The sequence below is a fragment of the Actinia tenebrosa genome, unplaced genomic scaffold (genome assembly GCF_029948245.1).
Source record: "Actinia tenebrosa isolate PJP-AT-01 unplaced genomic scaffold, QUT_ActTen_1.0 PGA_scaffold12__29_contigs__length_12842862, whole genome shotgun sequence".
Classification (NCBI taxonomy): Eukaryota; Metazoa; Cnidaria; class Anthozoa; order Actiniaria; family Actiniidae; genus Actinia; species Actinia tenebrosa.
In genome coordinates this window covers 11,515,554-11,538,351 of record NW_028292572.1, presented here as the reverse complement: position 1 = coordinate 11,538,351, position 22,798 = coordinate 11,515,554, and the positions used below count along the sequence as shown (strand labels likewise).

The 22,798-nt window shown below is 35.3% G+C and overlaps 1 protein-coding gene across 7 annotated transcripts in view; it reads right to left on the bottom strand.

Moving 5' to 3' along the window:
* Window positions 1-1,485: 1,485 nt before the first annotated feature.
* Window positions 1,486-22,798, bottom strand: part of LOC116287110 (adenosine receptor A2b) — a 29,698-nt gene continuing 8,385 nt past the window's right edge. Inside the window, exons 3-8 of one of the 7 annotated variants that reach the window (XM_031693726.2) lie at window positions 21,109-21,160; window positions 15,738-15,827; window positions 9,696-9,746; window positions 5,428-5,851; window positions 4,310-4,524; window positions 1,486-3,617 (exon numbers count right to left, since the gene is read on the bottom strand). In XM_031693726.2, coding sequence (XP_031549586.1) covers window positions 3,231-3,617; window positions 4,310-4,524; window positions 5,428-5,842 — 1,017 coding nt within the window. In that variant the 5' untranslated portion in view covers window positions 5,843-5,851; window positions 9,696-9,746; window positions 15,738-15,827; window positions 21,109-21,160 and the 3' untranslated portion in view covers window positions 1,486-3,230. Of the gene's footprint in view, window positions 3,618-4,309; window positions 4,525-5,427; window positions 5,852-7,440; window positions 7,807-9,695; window positions 9,747-15,737; window positions 15,828-17,116; window positions 17,203-21,108; window positions 21,161-22,798 lie in introns of those variants that run through there. The other 6 variants (XM_031693728.2, XM_031693730.2, XM_031693729.2 and 3 more) reach the window with 6 other exon arrangements.

The following is a 22,798-nucleotide window of genomic DNA, read 5'->3' as shown; positions in this document are numbered from 1 at the left end:
GCCTTCTGTCGATGTAATTTCTAAAATTCAATTCCCCGTGGATGATCGCCCTCACCTTGTTCTAAGACATTTTTACTTGTTAGATATTTAATTTAATAGAATGGTACCGCTATAAACGCTATTATAGAAAGCATAAAAAGATTTGTTCCAGCTTTAAGTTTGGATTGTTTTATATGTTGTGGATTGAGCTGGATTTTTAAAAATAAATGGAACTGACGGGCATTTAGTGTGTTTTGCAATTCTTGACCGGATTACTAAATGGCCGGCAGTTTCTTTTTTCCCCCAAGGTAAACAGGAATAGGTTATTCAAAGATAGAAAGTTTTATTATTCTATATTCTATTATTAATTTTAAAAAAAAAAACCGGAAAAAATGAGCAAAAGCGTGAGTAGCATAATGTTTAGGTCACCCATCCAAATGCTAAACCCCCTCAGACGAGCTTGACTTTAAGTATCTTGAACGACAACGATTTATCCACTGGACCACGGTTCCAGGTGAATCAGCATAACAATAGCCGTGAAAACAATGCGCCGAATAGACTAGACTTTTTAACATTATATTTTCAACCGATTCCGTGCGTGGCAGAGATGCAAGGGATTAGCCGATATGGTCTGGGGGCCGGCTGGTCTCTCCCCTGATGCTTCGGCTAGAACATTTTCTTGCGTAATTCGTGCACCCAAGGGCAGAAGGATTTAATCGCCGTCAGGTCCGAAGTCCATACGCCGCCTCAGCTCTGCGGATGTCTCGGGGGTATGGCAAAGTTGAATCGATTTTTGTTTCTTTTTATTTCTTTTGGTAGGTTCGAATCCCGTCTTATCCACATGAAATGTTTCTTTTTTTAATCTATTTTTTATTAGATTTAAATCTTCAACTATAAAATATTTATTCCCGTATTCGGTTGCTTATAAGTCTGGAAAGGAGTGAGCATGCGTTCAAAGCCATCTGTATCGCAATCAAGATTATCCAGCTTGCTGGTCATTCACCATTTTCCATACATCGGTTCACTGGTCAAACACAAGCTTTGAGTCGAGGTTGCAAGGTTCAAATTTGAATAATCCTTTGAAAGTACCTTAGCAAGGGGTTAATCATGTACGGTCTAGGGGCCGACTAACCTCTCCCTTAGGCTTCGGCCAAGCTTCCTGATCAGTTTGTAAATCCTCGGATAGCGGTGTCGGGGTCGAAATCTCCGGCGTAGCCGTAAATGCTTCGCGCTGCCATACAACGGTTCACCACTCGATGTATGATCTGGAAGTATGGTCCTTAAAGATAAACCAAATAGTAAAAATCCCAACATAACGTCTTCATTGCAGATAAATTTTTAAACAGATCAAATTTATGTTCTGTTTATGGAAAGGAGTGAGTATGCGTTCAAAGCCATTTGTGTCACAATCACTCCCCTCCACAAGCCCGAGAACCAAGAATCTGATTGTTTTTATCGACATTGATTACATTTATATTTGAACTGAAAAAGCTAAATGAAACTGTCGCGTGCCTTTTATGTTTATTGTGTGCTCAAAAATAATAAGTCATACAAATACAAGGTATCGAATAATGGCGGCCATGTTGAAAGGTAACCTAGCTTGTGTATAAAAGGGAAGTTATCAATCAGCCATCAACACGTTGAGGAAAAGACTGGGTCGAGTTTGGCATTACAGTGTGGGTCTAGTTTCACCAGGAAACATATTTCCAAGATGGTGTGTATTAGGTCAACTATAAAAAATCCCACAATGCACTGCAAACTCAATTTAACCTCGGAATACCTAAGGGATGAGGGCAAAACAATTGTCATCTTACGGGACCATATTTAGGGGGGAGGGGTGGTGTTACCCGGTACCCACCACCCCTGGAAGTGAAATCTTAGATTTTGTCCCCAAATATCTCCAAAACTAAAAGCCAAATCACAGAAATGAATGGACTGTCTGTCTGAATGTATGCTTACAAGCATATTTGTGTATAGAAATTGCCACTACGGACCCCCAGTATCGAGCATTTGAACAGGTCTCTGAGGGGGGAGGGGGTACGTACCGGTACCCATCAACCTAATTCATAAAATCGGGTCCCTATTTTGGACCATTGTTTTGACCTCGCCCCTAATAAGCAACTAATCTCAAAACCAATCAGTTATTTCGTTATTAATTAATTAACTACACTTTTTATGTACAATATCTTGGGACTCTGAGGATTATATAACAATGAATCGCGCCAAAAAGGCGTTTTCCTAATATTGGTAACGTTAAGTCATGCGTAGTTAGGGCGAACTGAAATATTTTTCCATTTCAGATCACGTGTCGTTTCCTTACTTCTATGTTAAAATTCACTAATAATAATCTATTATAAAGCGTTTTGGTAAAGAAAGAAATAATGCTCAAGTTATTGAGACTTACGCGGGGACAGATCTTGAGGTCTGGTTTGGGTGGCTAGTCGCACTACTTTGGAATTTTAAAAATAAGAATAAAGATTATTTTCATATTCCAACAGTCAAAGTCCATTTTTCTCATACTCTGATTGGGCGAGAGCGTATCACGTGAACGTGAACGGGTTTCGATGTTTCCCAGGCAACGGTTCTCAGCGGGCACCAATATGGAGATGGAGGGTAACAGATTTGTTACTGTGTTACGTGTCACCTTCCTTAAAAAAAGTTGACTGATCGATTGATTGAATAACTTTTCCAGTGTAAGTCAAAGAATTCGTCTCGGAAAACATCGCCGTCTCGGGACTTCAAACAAATTGTTTCCCTCGGTTCCAGTAAATAAGTGTTAAATGTAAAATCTATAGACAGGCTTCATATGTAACAGCCACTCTTCTTGAAAACACTCCGGATGACAGTCATATTCCAACCCGCCCAGAATGATCAGTTTAGTGTATGAATATACATTCCAGTTGAACTCCATTCTTTTGACCGTTAGAGCGGCACTTGGATGAAAATCAATGAAAATTGGAAAAGACTTTAAACTTGTTTAAACTTATCTATATTGCCCAGATAGTAGCCAAGCAACACGCTTCCTTCACAGTCAAAAGTGGCGGGAGAAAATTATCAATTTTATTCAGTATCTAAATTGTGAGTAAATGACGTCATTTACTCAACCCTATTGTTCTTTTCGCTTTTAACCCAAAATATCTCAACAGCGAGTGTCTCCCAGGCTAAAACCTTCACTTATCTGATTTTCATAATTATAATTAAGTCATATTGTCCTCAAATACTTATTCGGATTTTCAAAAATCGGGGTGTTTTCATCCAAGTGCCCCTTTAAATCGTACAGTCAAGCGACAAGTTTCATCCTGACCATTGCAATTCATATTCTTCTTTCGATTGGTCATTTTGTAATTCATACGCGTCGAATCCAATTCGTCATTCGAGCTATTGTCCTTACAGATTAAAGGGTTACGCAAGATCCTCGCGAAAGCCAAGTAGAACCGTCTGTTTCTTACGCAATAGATGATGGGGTTGAAGACGGAGTTTGAATAATGGAAGATCTTGACCGTCATGACGACGCGCATGTCCCAGACGAAGGTACACGATGGACAATACGTGTATAATAAAGAGATGATGAAAAACGGTAGCCAACAGATAACGAAGATACCTATGACCACAGCTACAGTGTACGCGATGTGGAGATCCTTGGAGAAAGGAGAAAAGTGCAAAAAAATATAGATAAATTTCGGTAAAGTATCATGAGTATTCTTTATGAACAGAAATAGAGCAGTTTTTGCATAACTGTGAAAAGCTCAGCGCCGTAAGCGTTGCGTGCCGTGACCGTGCTGTTTTCTAGAATTTGATTTGGCTGATTTTTTTCTCGAGCAACGTGATTGGTCTGGCAGCCGTGCCGTGACATTGTCCGCGCCGTGTTTATCTCGTGTGTTTGTTTGATTGGATGGAGAGTAAATAGCGCAGCGCAGCCGTGACGTCATAAAAACGAAGACAAAGACGAAATTCGGACAAACAAACTTACAAGTTTACTTTTAGCAGATAATTTTCACAGCCGATCGCAGTTGATCTTAGTTTACATGGGTTATTATTGTAACTTTAAGTAAAAATAATAAAATCGGTTCGTATAATCCTCGTAGCGGCTAAACAGAATGCAATGTTTGTCCGAATCTTTAAGCTATTTTTAGAATCAGCGCGCTGCGCTATTCTCGAGCAATGTGATTGGCCTGGTGTATCCTTTGCCGTGTCACGACAGTATTCGTCAGCAAAAGTGTGATAATTTTTTCCCGTCATTTTGATGTTGTATTCACACTGACGCAGGGCCAGTGCGCGCTCATGTGATATTCATGTAACTATTAAGGTATATCGTCTTTTTGAAGTTTACCTTTTTCAAAGATCTCCCTCTGTGGGCTGTAATGCTTCTCCTGGCCGTGATAAATATCAAGAAATACGCTATAAAAATCACAAGCAACGGCGTAAAGAAGAACCCGCTCGTCACGAATGTCACGACAAATTTTTTGTTCGAACCCGTGGACGTCTTGAGAACTGACGATAGGATTCCTAAAGACCATGACATGACGATGGCTGAATATAGGACAGCTGGAAAAGAGATATAAATTATCATTTTGAGGATAAAAATGGTCTGCGCAATGGGAGGACCGTCACTGACTTCAAAGCTCTTGAAGGAGCTGGCGAAAAACTTTTCTCGATTTCTTGATAAGATTTAACTACAAATTCCAAATCTTTTGCTGATCTTGGGTCTTTGGCAATCTCCAAGATACTTTAAACCTTAAATAAAACCTTATAACTGTTATTGAAAGTGTCTCGTTTTCAACAAGAAAAGGTTTATTTGCAAAAAAGTCGCACATATTAATTTTTTTCCCAAGATGGCCGCCACGATACTCAAGTGAATTCAGCGTGCGGTGGTTGATGGGATTGATTCTTTTTTCAATAAGGAAATCATGCTTTGCGAGCCTAGTCAGATCAACTGGTTGTGTGTAGAATGCACCCTTCTTAAAATTTTCTTGAATGCGAGGCTAACATGAAAGTACAAGAAATGCTACAAATTCCATCGAGAAAAAGTGTGATTTATTTCGTATTTTCATGCTATCTTCGCATCCAAGTTCTTTTTTTTATTCTATTGGGGTTTCAAAATCCGAGTGGAATTTCAAATGCCGAGGAGTAGCCGATTTTGAAACCCCAATAGAATACAGTGACGAGTATTTGACACGACATCGTATACTCTTTTTGTTATGTTTGTTTTTATTTCAAAGTTCTAGTACTTTGAAATATTTCAAAGTCTGAGTAGTAGGACTTTGAACAATTTCAAAGTACTACAACTTTAAAATGGGTGCGGTCGTACACTTGATGGGGGTTTCAAACTACTGCACGTGGTACAAATAAGAAACTCCTGTTGGTCGATGAGCTCATGAATTATTAATGAGTATAAGATGGGTCCATTAATAGGCTTATATGAACCCATCTTTTTAAGTGGCGACCTACCTTTTTTGATTCTCATGTGCTTGAGTGGTGCAATGATAGCGTAACACCTCTCCAAACTGATACAGGTCAGGTGCATAATAGACGACACACCCGACACCATATCCACCGCTTGAAACGCCTTATACAACGGGTTCGAAAAATCCTGCGTGACTAGTACATACATCCACATAGGGACAGAGAATGTACCGACGATCAAGTCGGCCACCGCCAGCGACACGATGAAATAGTTGGTCTTTGTTTTGAGTTTAGGTGTGGTGAAGAAAGCAGCGATAACCAGGGCGTTACCCAAGGTGATAGCAATACTGAGAGGGACGTAGATACCAACGAAAACATATGCCCACACTCTGTCCAGTATGTATGCGGGAGGGATAGACGGGGGTCGTCCGTAGCTCAGTGTTGAATTGGTATAGTTCATGGTTGAATTCTGGAACAGAGAGAACAGTATGGTTCAAATGATATTTTCCCATTTCAGGCCATGTGTCATTCCCTAGAGTATTATTCCCTTATTTAACGGTTGCGCATCAGAAGACACATGAATAAGGATATAAATCAAGCAAAGAATCTTATTCTCAAGAGAATGACACTTGGTCTAAATTAGGAAAACATTACGCCCAATAATACGAGTACCCTACATTTAGTGGTTAACACATAGGACTGGAATACCGAAGACGTGGGTTCGATTCCCGCCAAGGGCATTTGATATTTTTTTCTTATTCTCTCTATTTCATTACGCCCAATAGATCTCCTCGGCTTGGGGTAATATTTTCCCATTTCAGACCACATGTCATTCCCTTGAGAATAGGATTCTTTGTTTGAGCTGTATACATATTCATGTGCCTTCTCATACGCAACCGAGCGCAAACCTTAAAAAAAGAAATGATACTCTAGGGAATGACATGTGGTCTGAAATGGGAAAACATTACGTCAGAGCCGAAGATGTCTATTAGATTTAGTCCATTAATGATTCAACAACTCGTCAACGTTATTGATCCGCAAGGTTCGGTAGATTTGTTGGTCAAATTTCCTAATATTTCATTTATTTTTCATTACCATTCGACAAGTTTGTTTTTACTTACACAATTAGACCCTCGCCATGGGCACGAATCACGTGACTAATAACATAATTAACCACTAATAAAATTACGTTCCAACCAATTACAACGCACGGTTTTATTTTCGAATTAATGAAAGATGCTTTTGCGCAATGTAGGAAGAAATGTTTAGCTTAACTGGATTATTATTTTATTGTCCTCAGAGTAATTAGTAGCTGTCTAATCTACTGCAAACCAAACTGAATGAAGATGCTTTACAACCACACTCAACCCATACTTTGTCACTGACTGTTTTTTTCTTGGAAGTTCTAGTTAAGTTAGGAAAAAGTTCGATCCAAACTGGAAAATTCTCACCTCAAATCTTTTATTACGATGAAAATGAATTGAGAAAAATTAAAGAAAAGTTACCATTTTTACCTTTTTTGTACGTGCGCGTTTAGTTTACTGTCTAGTTTAGACTCACATTTGATAAATCACAATCTGCTTATTTTCTAACATATATAATGTTGGATATTGCTACTAATGACGTTTTCCAACACTTTCTTGACAATTCGTATGCAAAGCCGCTATGATGGATTTGATTGTGCAGATCTAGTTTAGAATGAGGATGACACAGCAAACTGAAAAAAAAACTTATCGAACGCAGAAAGAACCTGGGCTAATAAGAGTCGGTTATACAGGGCACGGCTAAATCACAGATTGAATTGGAATCTCGGTTGTTGCGTTTTGCGGAGGGAGGAAACTCGTAGAAAAACCTTTGTATCAAGGGAGAGACGTAACAAACTGGCTCTATTAACAAGTGATGCCAAGTCCAGAGACCCTAGAGGTAATAAGCGCTTGCACTACCGCGGCGCCATCCTTTATCCCTTACATTCGCCAGAACTCTTCTCTTTTGTCTCGCCTTCTCTAAACGCGAAAATCCCGTTTTTACATTATTTTTGAAATAAGTAAATTTACTTACTTGTTTATCTGGTTTTGGGTTTTTTTTGCTAAGATTGAGCCGTTTTATAATCTAATTTCCAGCCGAGTAAGAGCGATATTTCTGTTCTATTCTCATCGTAGTTCTGTCGACTCAGTTTTGTGGTTGTGATTCAATGTGCAAATTAACCGCGGGTTTTAACATCAGTGTTGCATACAAAAAGCATAGAACGTGATCCGTTAATCCGCCGCAGGAAGTCACGAACAGCGGGGCTTTCCCGCTCGAAGCAATCAACATTGATCATCTAGAGTATCAATTTGTTCTCATTTTAAGTGTGTCGAAGCTCATTTATTTCACATGAAGACACTGAACACGTGTGTGATTATGTCTTGCCTGCGGCGTTGATTATACTCTGCCTTACACTACCCCCCCCCCCCCCCCCTAAGTATCAGATAACACAGGAATCCCATGTTTTTGTTTTTTGTGCACTTTTACTCAGCCAATAATCTTCTTCAAAGGACTGGTCACAAAATACCACTGAGGGGGGAGGGGTAGGGTCGACGTTTTGAACCTCTAAAGCCAAATAAGACAAAGTTTGAGGTTACATAAACCCCACCCTCCCCTCCCCCATACGTTTATGTCCACTTACAGACTTAATATTGTCTGTTGGCAGGAGTTAATTCTTATTGGACGAAACATGATTTGTATTTCAGTAACAGATCAATGGATTAATTTGTTGATCCCTATCCCTTGACTGAATAGACTTTCTGGAGAACAAGTTTCCTTGCTCGAATCGCACCCATAGTAACGTGGCGAACTCGTCAGTCAAGCTACTAGCGAAACATTAATTATTTTTGGTGAAATAAAATGTGATCCAAAATGGGGAAAAATTACATCTAAAGGTCTATTCTTTTTTTTTTTTTTTTTTTTTTCTATGCATTTAAAATCTTTTTCACTTTCTTTTTCCGCCATTTTTTTCTCTTGATCGCTATTTTTTTCTTCTTCTTTTCTCTTCTCTTCTTTTCTTTTCCCCCTCAATTATTTTGCATTCAGACTTCAGACGGTCTTATTCAATAATTTATTACGATCTTCGCCCTTCGTCTCATTCCCCCCCCCCCCCCCCCTTAGTGATCGTTATTTTTTTCTTCTTCTTTTCTCTTCTTTTCATTTCCCCCCCTCAATTATTTTACATTCAGACTTCAGACGGTCTTATTCAATACTATTAATTTATTACGATCACTTCGCCCTTCGTCTCATTTTTTTTCTTCAATCATTAAATGGCTTTCTTTTTCTTTTCAGTTTTACCCATATTAAGTAACATGATTTTGCGTGAGTTTGTTTTGGGGTTTATTCATACAAAGTTCGTGCACTAATTTAATCTTATAACGCTTTCATTTCCTCTTATTATTAAAAAAATAGAGCGTAATTTATAGATAAATGTATTGAACTAAAAGACCACGTATTTCGTGATTCACGACCGCTAAAGCCACAGAAAAAACCGTAACATCACGAAAAGAAAAATAGATTTTTTGTGTGGAAACTATGGACTTTAGTAGTTTAACTTTTATAGAAAGCCGTTCAAAAATCATTAAAAACGCTAAAAACTTTGATTGTTGAAAAGTGAATGAAAATTGAAAAGAAATAAATCAAAGAATCTGATTATGAGATTTGGATTAGTGTTGAATTATAGAAGATGATTTTGTCACGAAATATATACTCTTTGTATTTACATTTTAGTGATATTTGGAATTGTACAAGATAGTTCAGGTTATGTTTTCAAATTCAGTGCTCATCAACCTAGGCATATGTATTCACCGCGACGTCAATTCGTGAACTTCAAATCCGCAACGTTTATCGATGGAAAAATGATCTATCAACAATAAAAATGACGTGTTTGTTCCTTGAGAAGGAAGGAAGGAAGGCAGGAATGTCGTCAGAGTTTGAAAATCATCAATAAAGATCTTGCTTGTTAGCGCCATCTTTGCTTTTCAACTGAAAATTCAATATTACCATCAAATATCTACAGATATCGCGTCTGAAATTATCTTGTTAGAGAACGCCAAGTCTTAGACGCCGTTCGACCTCAATATATTTAACATCAAGATAAGATTTAATTTGAAAATATCAGATCAACATTTCATTCATACATGAGGTCATTTTAAGATATAACTTTATGAATTTTAAAAAGAGAAAACGAGAACAAAGAGAAGAAAAAAAAGAAAAAGAGAGAGAGAGAAAAAGAGAGAAAGAAAAGAAAAAAAGGGGGAAAAAAAGGTTATAAGTTATTTGAAACTCACCTTTAGTTGAAAGAAATCCACTTTATGCGGGCAGGCTTGGAGATTCTTTCCCTGTGGAAGCCAAACTAGAATTAGATAGTTTTCGCAAAAGTAACTCACCCCTAGTCTGGGCAAAGACAGGAAATATCAAAATCTAGTCTGCCGGAATCAAACTAAAGAAACCTTATTTGAATAAGCAATTTGCGAGTTTTGTCAATAGATGATAATTGGAGAAAAACGGTTCAGTAATCATGATATCTGCACGACGCTCGACTCCAAAACGTTTTCAAGAGATTTAGCACTTGTTGATAGTTAATCTAAAATGTTAGGAATAAAAAGAGCCTTTTTCATTTTTTTCTTATAAATTTTGACTTTTCATCCGGAAAAAATATTCATATCAGATGAATTCAATCTTCATACTTGATGATAACATAGATCTTGATATTCAGACTGTAGAAAGTTCAATTTCATCAATAATTAATGTTTTATAGACGATTTATACTGTATATCATTTATTAGAATTAGAATTTTTCCTTTTTTTACTTAGTTTTTTATTATTATTTTATCATAGTTATATTTACATTACAGATTTTAAAATAATGTTTTCATAGTTTTTTTACAGATCATTCATACTGTTATTGTACGATATTTTTTCTCTTAGATATATATTTGCATTTGTAATAATGGTTTTCGTATTATATAAAGATGTATTTTAAAAAATCTTCATAAGATGAAAAAAAGTACTATTTTGTACATTTTTTCTTATTTTTATAATCGGCAAAAAATATTTATATAGATCTAGTATTGAAAACTAAATCTTCATGAAAAAGAAACAAAGTGAATTTTGCTGTTCTTTAGTATAGCGCTAATTTTTTAATATTAAAATCTTATCATCAAAAAACCCAGGTAATTGCCAAATGTTCATTAATTTGATGTACTTTTGGAGACATATCATTTAAGATTGCGACAAGTGACTCAAAATCTCATCAAAGTTTTTGTACCTTGAGCCAAATACGATGGCTTTGACATGACAAGCTGTCAGGGCCTGGTTCAATCGTTTGGCGCCAAAAACTAACAAGACCACAAGCCAAGATTAAAATATGCTTTGTGTTCTATTTTTAGTTCATTTAGGTAAGCCATGTTAAAGAGTTTTTGTGTTATTGTTAATTCAGAAGTACGTAAAGTTTACTCTCAAAATAAACAGCGATAAAACTAAAATTGAAGATGTAATTGGTTTCTTCAAAGCTAATATTCTGGACTCGGAAAATAATTTCTAGTTTTCCATTAGGGAATGAAAGTAACCCGAGACCTCCTTGTTGCTGCTGTGGTCAGCTACTCCACTATACCACTATATAATTATATGTAAGTCTTTAAATGAGAAAAATAAGCAGAACTTTTAATAAGAACTTCGTCAGCAAGAAAGCGAATATTTTTCATCTGACTTTAAGTTGTTTGTAAAAAGAAAACATTGCTACCTTGTAACAAAAACTAACATACTCTACTCACATGTGAGTAGTCCATTACAAGTCCAGCAATCGAACCTGAGACCCCAGAGGTGAAAAGTAAATATGCTACCGCTACACCACCTTTGAACAATGTTCCACAACTGCCCGTTGGGGTCATGAGTATTAGCCGTAGTAGAGTTGTTGAAATGTGTTGCATTATATGGCTGTTTATTTATTTATTTAGCTTTGCCATTTAAACACCCATACATACACACACAAACACGTTCTATATGATATATACATGCATATAGTGGCTGGGAATCTACTACAGCATGTGCCAATTACCGTGGTCCCTCACATATATATTCAAATTTAAAGAAAATGAAATATTCAAAAAAATTTCCTTTTTTTTTTTTTGTTTTTTGTTGTTGTTGTTGTTTGTTTGGGGGACCCTTCATCAATCAATACATCAGTTGACATTTTACATCAAGAAACGAAATAAATTTGAAAATTAGCACAACAATTAAGATTTCCTATCACTTTTCTTTCTCTTTTTGCTGTCAGCAAGCGAAAAAGACGCCATATAAGTAATAATGCGTCCCATTAAACAGCCTCACGATGCAACGCATTCTGCAACTCCAGAACGGCTAATATCGAGTCTTGCTTTTAGAATTAAATGTCCTGTCTGTAAAATTTCCCAAAAATTGTTTTGTTTTTTTTTACGGTATTCCTTGAACTCTCTGCCATGTAAAAGAATCAAAGGTTTAGAGGAAGTGATCAACGTGTTCTCACTACTAGGGTTTTTACTACTTTCTACCAGTCAAAACAAACAAAGACTGACTAAAGTACTTTTATTACCATGGAAACTAGAGTGCAAACCAGTAATTCTTACTTTATTAGTATGGCTTACGAGTGCATTAAAGAGATGTAGTGTAAATACTTTGTTTAGTTAACTGTTTGGCATTAGCAGGTAAATTACACACTTACATTTGTTTAGTTAAGTATCTTTGTGGTAAGCGTCAGTTCTTAATGAGTTTTTAGAATTCGGTCAATCAGTTCTATAGAACTGACGCGTACCATTTGAGAACTGGGCGCTAGGACTGGTCAGTTCAACTAATGGAAATCGCTCTGAAAAACCGAAGTAGTGTCTACAGATCTGGAAATAGGCCGTTTGCATGATGATGTCATTTTACTACCACCACCAAAATACTTCGCGAATTTTCTTTCTTATTCAAATTTGTATTATTAGAAATCACTGAACAAAAGAAAGTGTGCAAGGGAGTGGTAATGATAGTAAATGACGCCATAATGCAAATTTCGTATCTTATGCTTGCTGGAGTTCTTAACCACGAAGAATAAGCTAATCAATCTAGAATATACAGTCAATGTCATTAACGTTGTCCTCCAAAAAAAGACATTTACATATTTAGACATTTACACATTTAGACTAAAAGAAATATCACGTGTTTCCTCGAAGGTTCTGGCATAAAACAAATGCTGAAATGCCATTCTCCATCTTAAATCCTCACTAAATGGTCAGGGCATTCTGGATTTTCGATTCACGAGTTAAATGTCTTTTTTCGGTGGACAACGTTAATGACATTGACTGTATCTTCTAAAGCATGCTTATGAATTAAAAGACGTACAAGCTTTCCTGTTACTACGAATTTCAATATACTGAATAAGTAATTAATTTTTGTGAGAAATTTTTGGCACAGAAATCTAGTGTATTGTAAGGAAGGTTATTTGTTTATCAGAGGGAAATTTTTAATAAACTATTAATATATTAATATAAATACGAGGCTCGTAATTTCTCTATTACGCATGTCCTTAAAAATATAAAACGAGTTCCAACCTTATGACTATATTTAAGCATGAGTGCGTTTCATTTGATTTTACAGAACTTAAAAAAAAAAAGGCTTCGCAGATAAACTACAATGAGAAAATACTTCTATAAACGAGAAGTGGGTTAGATAATTTTATCTCATTTTGACGTTTCGGTCGGGATAATGCGATCTTAATCGATCCTAATCAGATTTGTAGGGCTATGTAAATTAATTACAAGGTTTTAAAAGAAACTCTTATACGACTCTTGGGTGGGGACTTTTTTCAAAACTAAAAGCCTTGAGAGAAAAAAGACCATTTCCAGTGGAATAAGTCAACTATGACTGTCTTTCTTCATTATAGACTCATATTCTCAGGATTAGCCTCAAATATTCACAAATACCAACGATAAACTAAAGAATGCACAACTTCAACAATACAGACACTTTGAAATTCCCCGACCTTCAATGGATCGAACACACGAATATTTAAAATAACTGCCATACCTCTTATGACAATTTAGATTTTATGACTGCTTTAAGGTATTAGGATACGTTTACGACCACTATGCGCGCAAACTTAAATAACGCGCTGGCTTTATAGTATAACACATACAAAGTATACATTTTCTGAAAGCTGAGTAAACATAGTTTATGAAGAAATCTTCAAAATACGATTTTTTAAATTGTTGTTCACGTTATTGTCCTCGAAGCGAAATTTGACCATGCCTCAGTAAAAACGTTAACGGACACGTACATTTTAAACTATGTTGGAGTGTTGGAGTGTTGTTTAAAGTAAAAAGCGTCATAACTTTGGAAAGAAATTAAATTTCAAAAATCGGAGACACCCTTTTTTGGGTCATGAGTTTCTTTTTAAACTCTCCAAATTTTAGAAAAATCGAATGAAATCCAAGGGCCTTTTAGCTTTTTGAAGTTGAAGTTTTAGCAGCAAATAAAGTTCGAGAAAATTGCATTTCTTTGTTTGGAGCCGGAAGCTGCAGGGAGCCACGATGGTGTTGGTCAAAACACCTTCAGCCTTCCATTTTGTCATCACTTGTCATATTATCTGTTGTTCTGGACGATCGCAATGTAGGATCTTTTTACAAGGACAAAGGAGCATTTGGACTCAACGTTATTGCAAGCGATGGGACATTTCCGGTCTTGATAAAGTCACGATTTCGATTTGTCTCAATTTTTTGGTTTTTCCAATCAAAAATTGCAAGAAGTTTCACTAACATATGAAAGACAAAAGTTTAAAGTTACGAAATTTCAGAAAAAATTTTTTTTCGAGCAAATCGTCATTTTTCGTATCCTAATACCTTAATGTATCATGCCCCACACATAGGTCCCTGGCTCCTTGTTATAATTTTCAACCCTGGGGTTCAAAACAAAAGAACTCCCTTCTCTTGAGGATTAAAATACAAAAAAATTTAATGTTAACATTTTTCATATTTGACCCTCAGGCCGGGATTTAGTACGAGGGGTCTAAACTACCGCTCTCGGTACGAGCTCCGGGATCTTTATTCTACTCTCTTCTGTTACATCTGTGTTAATCTCTGTGTGTTCTGTGTGTGTTGAGCTAATTACATATGAGCTCTATTTATAATAATTCTATGACATGTGTCAGTCTCTAATCAATGTGATAATATCGTTGAATTATGATTGGCTAATAGAAATAGTAAATTACTAAGTGTGAAATCTTATTAAAGAGTAGTACGAGTAAAAATCTTAGAACTAAATATAGCTTAAACTAAAGTTAATATATGAATATATTGTAAATGTATAGAAAAGGCTATGAGGAATATTTCTATCATACGATTCAAAAGAATAATGCTAAAATAAGTGAGCGAAGAGGTAAAGAGTGTTTAGGGTGTAACCATAGGTGTACATGCTAATGGGAGGAGCTAAGAGGTTTACTTGTGAATTCAATGCATACCACTATCTAAACTTGTGCGTGATGGTAGCCTTACTGAAATCTTATATCGATAATTTTAAATAGCTAATTGATCGTTCTTCATCTTGTTTTTCATACGATAAGAAATAGTAATTAGAATACTGATGTCTAGCTTAGTCTGTAAAAACATTCATTTTCTCTCTCATAACATATATTCTTGTAATTCTATTTTGTAAAATTTAAAAAAAAAAAAAAAAAACTGTAAATAAAATGAAATTGAAATTGAACCTGGAAGTTCAAAACAAAGCGAGAACTCCCTTCTCTTGAGGATTGAAATATATATATTTTAATGTTAACATTTTTCATATTTGACCCTCAGGCCGGGATTTAATACCAGGGGTCTAAACTACGACTTTCCTGGTGAGTTGTGAGTGTCTACTGCATAACTTAATATACATCCTATCAGATCCGCATCAAGTTAACACTATCTATATATTGATTACCTGCTAAAAAGGTCTAGTATATTAAATTCCGGTGAATCAATCAAAGGGTGAGCTCTCGTTGGTTGATTTTACAACAGCATTTCTATTTAGCATCGTTATATTTCATTTAAAATAGAAAGATATATAATTGCAGGAAGAGGACCACTTAGAAATAGCAGAAGCTAATCAAACTAAGTATCCTCCCAGGTTTATGCAAAATAAGTCTACCAATCAGAAATGAACAACTTTTATCATGAATATATAGTTCAGCATTTTTTAGAAAAGATGAACGAATCATTGAATATCGCTTCTTGATAATTTAGGCATTTAAAGTAGGAGGAGAAGAAGGAGAAGAAGGAGAAGAAGAAGAAAAATCGAGAGAAAGAGTCCTGTAGAATAAAAATCGAACTAGGGCTTACTTCTAGTTTTGTGCTGGAAAGCTTTGATGTAATATCGTTGGAAGGATATCAAGAATACTTGAAAGAATTGACAACACATACAGTCCCAACCTGGAATAAGATTCAAAGAAATTTAACACGGGGATAGGGGATTTCTTTCTTCGTAGTTTCATAATATAGGTTACTAATACAAAAGAATTATTTTCACACTAGGAAAACCTTTGTCTTAATTGCAACTCATGTTTGACCAAATAATTTTGCCTTAAATGACCGAGAAACCAATTTTTCTCTGCTCGACCGAAACTCTCGCAAAATATTTCTAGTCTTTTCCCAAAAAACCTGTTTGAAAAACTTTTGGAGGCAAAAAAAAGTCATAGAAAAAGGTTTACGTTGCGTATACATTATTATTTTTCTGAAAGGCGAAAAAAAAAAAAACAACTTGAACTAATTTCCAGGTGTTGAGTAATTGAACGGCAATTTAACACAGAAAACACGAAGCCCAGCTGTGTAAAAAGAATAATAACATTTTCTTTGCTTTTCGCCTTGCAGTAATCTTTTATAAAGAACACAGAATCTCTAACAAACCACATTTTGTCTATTCCAACCTTTTTACTTGAAACTGCTATTTGTTTATTTAAATAAACAATTTTTAATAAGAAAACTCTTAGCTGATGGACAATGAGTTCTCTATGAGCAAACCTTTCTGTAGACGTCGGCGTTTTCTAAAAACCTCCATCCCGATTTGTTTTTTGTTTTTTTGTTTTTTGTTTTTTTTCGTTTCGATATGCCGATAGCGTTTTCAAATTGCGGAATATTCTCGTAAACGTAGTAAAGAATTATCATCCTTCCTTCGGATGCTATTGGATAAGAGCTATACAGAAGTAAATAAACATATCCTATGCAAAATCAATGACAGAGGGTGTACAGCTCGTAGTTAGGCAAGAATCAATTTCAGCCGTATTGACTTCTTTTTGATTTGCAATATCAATTTAAAGATCTTTGAACCGAGTGAAAAAATATTTCGCTTAGAAGCAAATATCGTAAATTTGAGCTCTGTTTTACCGTCCTCGTCAAAGATCATTCCTTTTCGTTAAAATAGTATGATTTTTCAAACATCAAAGAACGATTATTTTCCGAAAATCAGCGTCAAAAAATGTTGTCCCATCTTCAGTTAAAAAGTAAGCTTTATTTGTGATATTTTACGAAGTTTAGTAAATCGTGGTTTGATAACCAAGTAAGCAAGTCAACACTAAATATTGAATTCACTAGAATGATTTAAGTTTTTTCATTCCTGTTTTAACCATTAAAATCGTCTTTTCTCTCTGACATTATCTCTTAATGGGATTATACTTTCCTCCAAAGGAAAAGAATCTATTTTCAAATAATCTTTCACTTCTCACCTCTTTTTCTGTTGTTTTTAAAAGGTATCTGGGTTTTCAATATGCTGAATCACTCTATCTTCTCTTGTCCTATCGTCACAACATCCAAAGAACTGACAACATTCAATGCCAGAACTTTAGCCTAGTAATACAAGGTAATTTGACTGACTACGGCGCACTCTAGATTGCCAATCAAGGTACAAAAAATTTATTAAATCGCAGGTGAATCTATAAATATCTGTCAGTCACTATGACAACGACAGCGCTTTTGATAATTGTTTTTAGCAGCGATGAAAGCACAATTTTATTAGGCTGTATTTCAAACTGAATAATCAGATTGAGTTAATGAGAATACTCCTTAAAAAACGTCACCTTACAAATGAAAACTTAGAAGAAGAACTTTCTCTCGAGCGACAGAATTTCGGAGGGGGGGGGGGGGGGGGGGGGGATGAAGAAAAAAATAGAAAAAACTATAAATTATTTTCTGACCGGCAGCACTATTACTTAATAATCAACTAAGAACTAAAACCTTTTGAAGCAGATAATCCAAGATTGTTTCTAGGGATTTTGGTTTAAAGAAAGCGTACAAAGCTACGGCGATATCAATAAAGTTTCGAGCAATACCTTATGTCAATTTAAAGGACAATCGTCGAATATTCGTGGCAAGGATTCATAAATCGATTATTTAATCTTCACTAATGAATTACCGGCAGTCTTGGTGATTTCATTAAGAAGAAAAAACCGTGAAAATTTTTCCAGCCTTGGTTGGTCGAATCTGCCGTGTGTCTAGAAATGTTACTCAATTATAACATTATATTGCGGATTTTACTAGATAAGATCATGAACATTTATCGTTTTAGTGTCAACTGGTCCGAGGTTTTCGGTTGATTCCATTTAATTGGTTTTATTTTCGCATTAGTTTCAAAAATCGCAGTGGGAATTTTCGAGATGGGCCGTAACAAAGGGAAGCCATTTCAACGTTATTGATGAGCTGTTCTTGACATTGATTGGATGATGATACTCCATTTCATGCAGGAAACCATTTTAAAGTTTTGGCAGTTCTGGATTGTCAATCTATTACATGCAACCCACCTGAGCGTGGGAAATTATTTCAAAGTCTTGACAATCTTGGTTGACAATTAATTGGATGAGGCACAAAAGGAACTTGGAAAATCAGTTCAACGCTATGGCAGTGCACCCAGAACTTTGGGAAGACATTTCAAAGTCATGACACCCTTGGTTGACAATTAATGGGATTAGACACACCAAAGTATGGAAAACCATTTCAATGCTATGGCAATAAACCAAAATATGGGAAGCCATTTCAAAGTCATGACCCCCTTGGCTGACAATTAATGGGATAAGACACAACAAAGTAGGAAAACCATTTCAATGCTGTGGCAGTGAACCAATCTATGGGAAAGCATTTCAAAGTCATGACACCCTTGGTTGACAATCAATGGGATGAGACACAAAAAAGTATGGAAAGCCATTTCGAAGTCATGACACCTCTAGTGTCAATCGAATGAATGAAACGCACCAGTTGGAAGCCATTTCGAAGTTACTGTAACACTTGCCAATCATCGACTTGCCACATTTTAATTATTTTAGCACCTAATAAAATATTTAACAATAAAAATGATGATACTACATCAATCATCTTTATTATTGGCCCATTGGTCTATTCGCTTTCGATTCGTATTAGATATATATGGACAAATTATTTACCCCTCTCGCTAAACCAAGCTGACTTCAATGAATTTAAAACGAGTATCCCGGTGCTCACAATTATTTATCGATATTCTAGTAGCTCAAAACATTAACAGAAGTATACTTCGATGTGTTGACAGGTGTCCAGTAGTTTGACATTATTAGCTTTAATTTTTATCAATTAAACAAGAAACTACAAAGAAGTGAGCCAAAGTCGGTACCTTTATGCTATTCAGTTTGAGATATAAGTTCATTAGTTGAACTAATAAACTAATAAAGTAATAATAATAATAATAATAATAATAATAATAATGATGATAATAATAATAATACTGAACAACTAATAAAATAGTTTTAAAAGAAAACTTTTTTTTCTGTAATCATAGTTTACATTTTGAGAAAAACGTTAAAAAAATTCGAAAATACCAAACTGTAAAAATTTAAGAAATGTAGTTTATTTCAAGCAAGTTTAAATTTATTCATTATCGTTTGTACTTCCTAGATCTCTGAACTGTCTTTCAATGAAGAAAATAGGACTAGTTAGTTTTTTTAATTCATTTTTTCATTCACTGTCGTTTCTTTCAATGTCATCGTGCATTTCATTGCTTTTTATTTTTTATTCATCTTTCCTTAATATTAATTTGTTCAATCCTTTCCTTTTGCTTTCCCTTTCTTTCTTTTAATTCTTTTTTTTTTCTCCTTTTATTTCATGTTTCTCTTTTCTTTCTTTCTTTCTTTCTTTCTTTCTTTTTTTCACTTTCTTTCTCTCTTTCTCTTTCTCTTCTTGAACCTATAGTCTACGGGACGCCCTTTATATTTCCACATTTTCCACCAGTGTTATATTTTCCAACATTTGTTTATCATATCACCACGCTTCCTACACATCCAACCGCCTTCGGAAAGAAGATTCATCCCAAACAAAGCCCGGTCCTTTTCAATCATTTCAAACCACTCAACGTAGGTCTCAGTGTGCGAACAGACGAGACGGCTGTCATTCTAGACGACAGAAACACTTTCTAAACTCTTTTAAGAAGTTATAAAATAACGACCTAGCATAAAATTAACTAATGTCCTCCACAGCTGTCATTAGCGCGGGTCTATGAGGATCTGGGACCGACACTAATGACGGCTGAAAAAAATAAAAATAAACGCACGCGCGCGCAGTAAAGATGCTTATTAAAGTCAAACAAACCAGAACATTAACTATTCATGAGTTTACAATTTATATTCTTAAATAAAATTCAAGGGGATTTCGCTGTTTTCTTTTATATTCTTTGGTTTTCGGAAGGATTTAGTCTGCAAGCCACGCGAAATGTTGCAAACATTTCCATAAAATATAATATTGATCGAAATATTTGAAGTTAAATTTTCACGACCAACTTACTAGTATTCTCATTTAATGGATTGTAAAATTTGATTCTCGAAGCCAATTTCACAGGTTTTTAGTGAATTTATTAATGCAATATATAAAGTTATTTTTCCCCAGTTTAGTAGTGTCTACGTCGTAAAATAGCCTCAAACGAGACTCAAACAGAGAAAGAACTTTCACGAATAGGGCGAGATTCTTTAGCCTTACAATCTTTTTTCTAGCAATCTTAATAATATAAACGGCTCAAATGTTTCAAGAAAATATTTTTTTGGTATCTTGAGAGCTGACAAATGACGAGCTTAAATACGAAGGCAAATAATCATTAGAGTCGAAATTGTTTAAATAGTGTGGATCTTTGGGGTAACTGAGAAGTTACCCGGTACTACAGTTTTTAAAATTTGCTCTATCTGTTTTGTTTTTTGTTTTTTTTCCCCAGTCAAGATGGATGCTGTAATCTATGAGTTAGGTTAAATTTCAATCAAAATTTACCAAAGACTTTTAAGAAGAAAAAGTAAAAAAAAAAACACCTTGCGAAGAGAATTATAACAAAATTCTCCGCGTAAGTACTAAAACAGATTTTTCTAATTCTATTTTTGTATAATATTATTAGCCTAAGTGTGCTAATTATCGTGGATCAAGACCGCTGAAATTGAGAAACCTTCAATGATTAAGACAAATCTTTCAACCTCTTTTTAACTTTAAACTAAAGCGATATCAAAGTGACTGTTATATTGCAAGGATATATTTTTACATTTATTTAACAAATATCATAATTATAGATTAGAAATGTAATAGGATATTTTCTTTATTTTAGTAAACTATAGAATTATTGCTATAATACGACTCATAAAATCCTAATATCATTTAAAAAAATAGGTATAGAAAGTTTTTGGCGTTATGACTTTGTACTAAATAATGGTAATCATTTACTTACCAAACCTGACCTTATCCCACGACGGAGCTTTGCATCTACAGTCTGCTTCCTGCTAAAAAAAACCTATACATAAGAAATTATTGTTTCTATTAATTGATTCGGTTAAAACAAATCCGTACGAATCTACCGACATAGACGCACGTTTTGATCTATTATTCACGAAGGCACCAAACTCCATCAACTTTTCTCGTTTATCATAATTATCAGGATAGCTCTGTGTGACGTTTTGGCTAACACACTTAGAGTTCTGTTTTATACGCAGTTCGGTTTACACAACTATTTTTAATGAACGTTTTTATATGGTAAACGTCCGGAGATCTCTATGTCAGTAGAACGGCTTGCTTAGTTACCATCGTCCAACTCGGTTGTTTTTCAACCAATTCGTACAAACATTATTGCTGGCTTAGTTCCAATGGTTTGAAACAGTTTTAAACCAACCTATAGTTAATAATTAACTTTTACGGTAAAGGTATTTAGAATTAAGGGCATTGATAAATTAAAGGCTGTAAAGTAAGTAATTGAACACACTTAGGGTTTTATACAGCGAATCGAAGAACTATTGTTCTGCACTAACGACAGACCAGCCTCGTGTTCTCGTGGAAATACAAATGCGGTTTCACATGTAAGAAAGACTAGCCAGATCATAGCGACAACTCATTTTCTCAGATTATATCATATCATTACTAAATTCCACCCAAATTGAATATATGGGTGGGATTTGGTGACGATATGATATAATCTGAGAACTAGTTAAAAATAGATTGATAATGATATCCATTCCACTATACGACTTTCCTCCGCTTTGCTCAATGGCTTCCAATTCCACGCATTGTGATTGCACAGCGCTTGCGATAGTAGGATCGAATTGTTTCAGAATGGAACTTATTCATGAGTCACCGCGAGACAGCACTTCAATGGCATTCCAATTCATGCTTCGTGATTGGACAGCGCTTGCGATAGCAAGATCGGATTGGTTCAGAATGGAACTTATTCATGAGTCACCGCGAGACAACACTTCAATGGCATTCCAATTCATGCTTCGTGATTGGACAGCGCTTGCGATAGCAAGATCGGACTGGTTCAGAATGGTACTGAAAGACCATGCTGTCCACAAATACCATATGAAATCTGCTTAAAGGATAATATTTGAAGGAGGACCAGCAAATAAACAAGAATGAGGATTATCACTACTTTGTGCTTTAATTAGAATTGTATGAAGTTTTTATGGCTCTTGAAAAGATCACTAATAGATTTAACTCAATTCATCATGGTTGACCGCAGCAGTAGCTTCGTATTTGGTTTCGACCAACATAAAAAAGAACACCTTTCCTTTGACGAGCCGATAAATGAAAAAGAGAAGGAAAAATGGGATAAATAAATAAAAGAATGCATGATTACTGATCTAGGGTATCGTGTTGGTGCCGACTGGAAGGAACACATACAAAACAATTAGAAGCCATTACAATGTTTAAAGCACGAAAGTGCTCTCAAGTTCCCGAAGAAAAGCCATTTTAAGTGTGACATAGAACAGACGGGAAACCACTTCAATGCTACGAATACTTTCTTCCTGGTAAAATGATTCCCAATATCTTAGAAAGCCATTTCAATGCTACGAATAGACTTTAGTAAAGTGATTCCCAATATCTTAGAAAGCCATTTCAATGCTACGAATAGACTTTAGTAAAGTGAT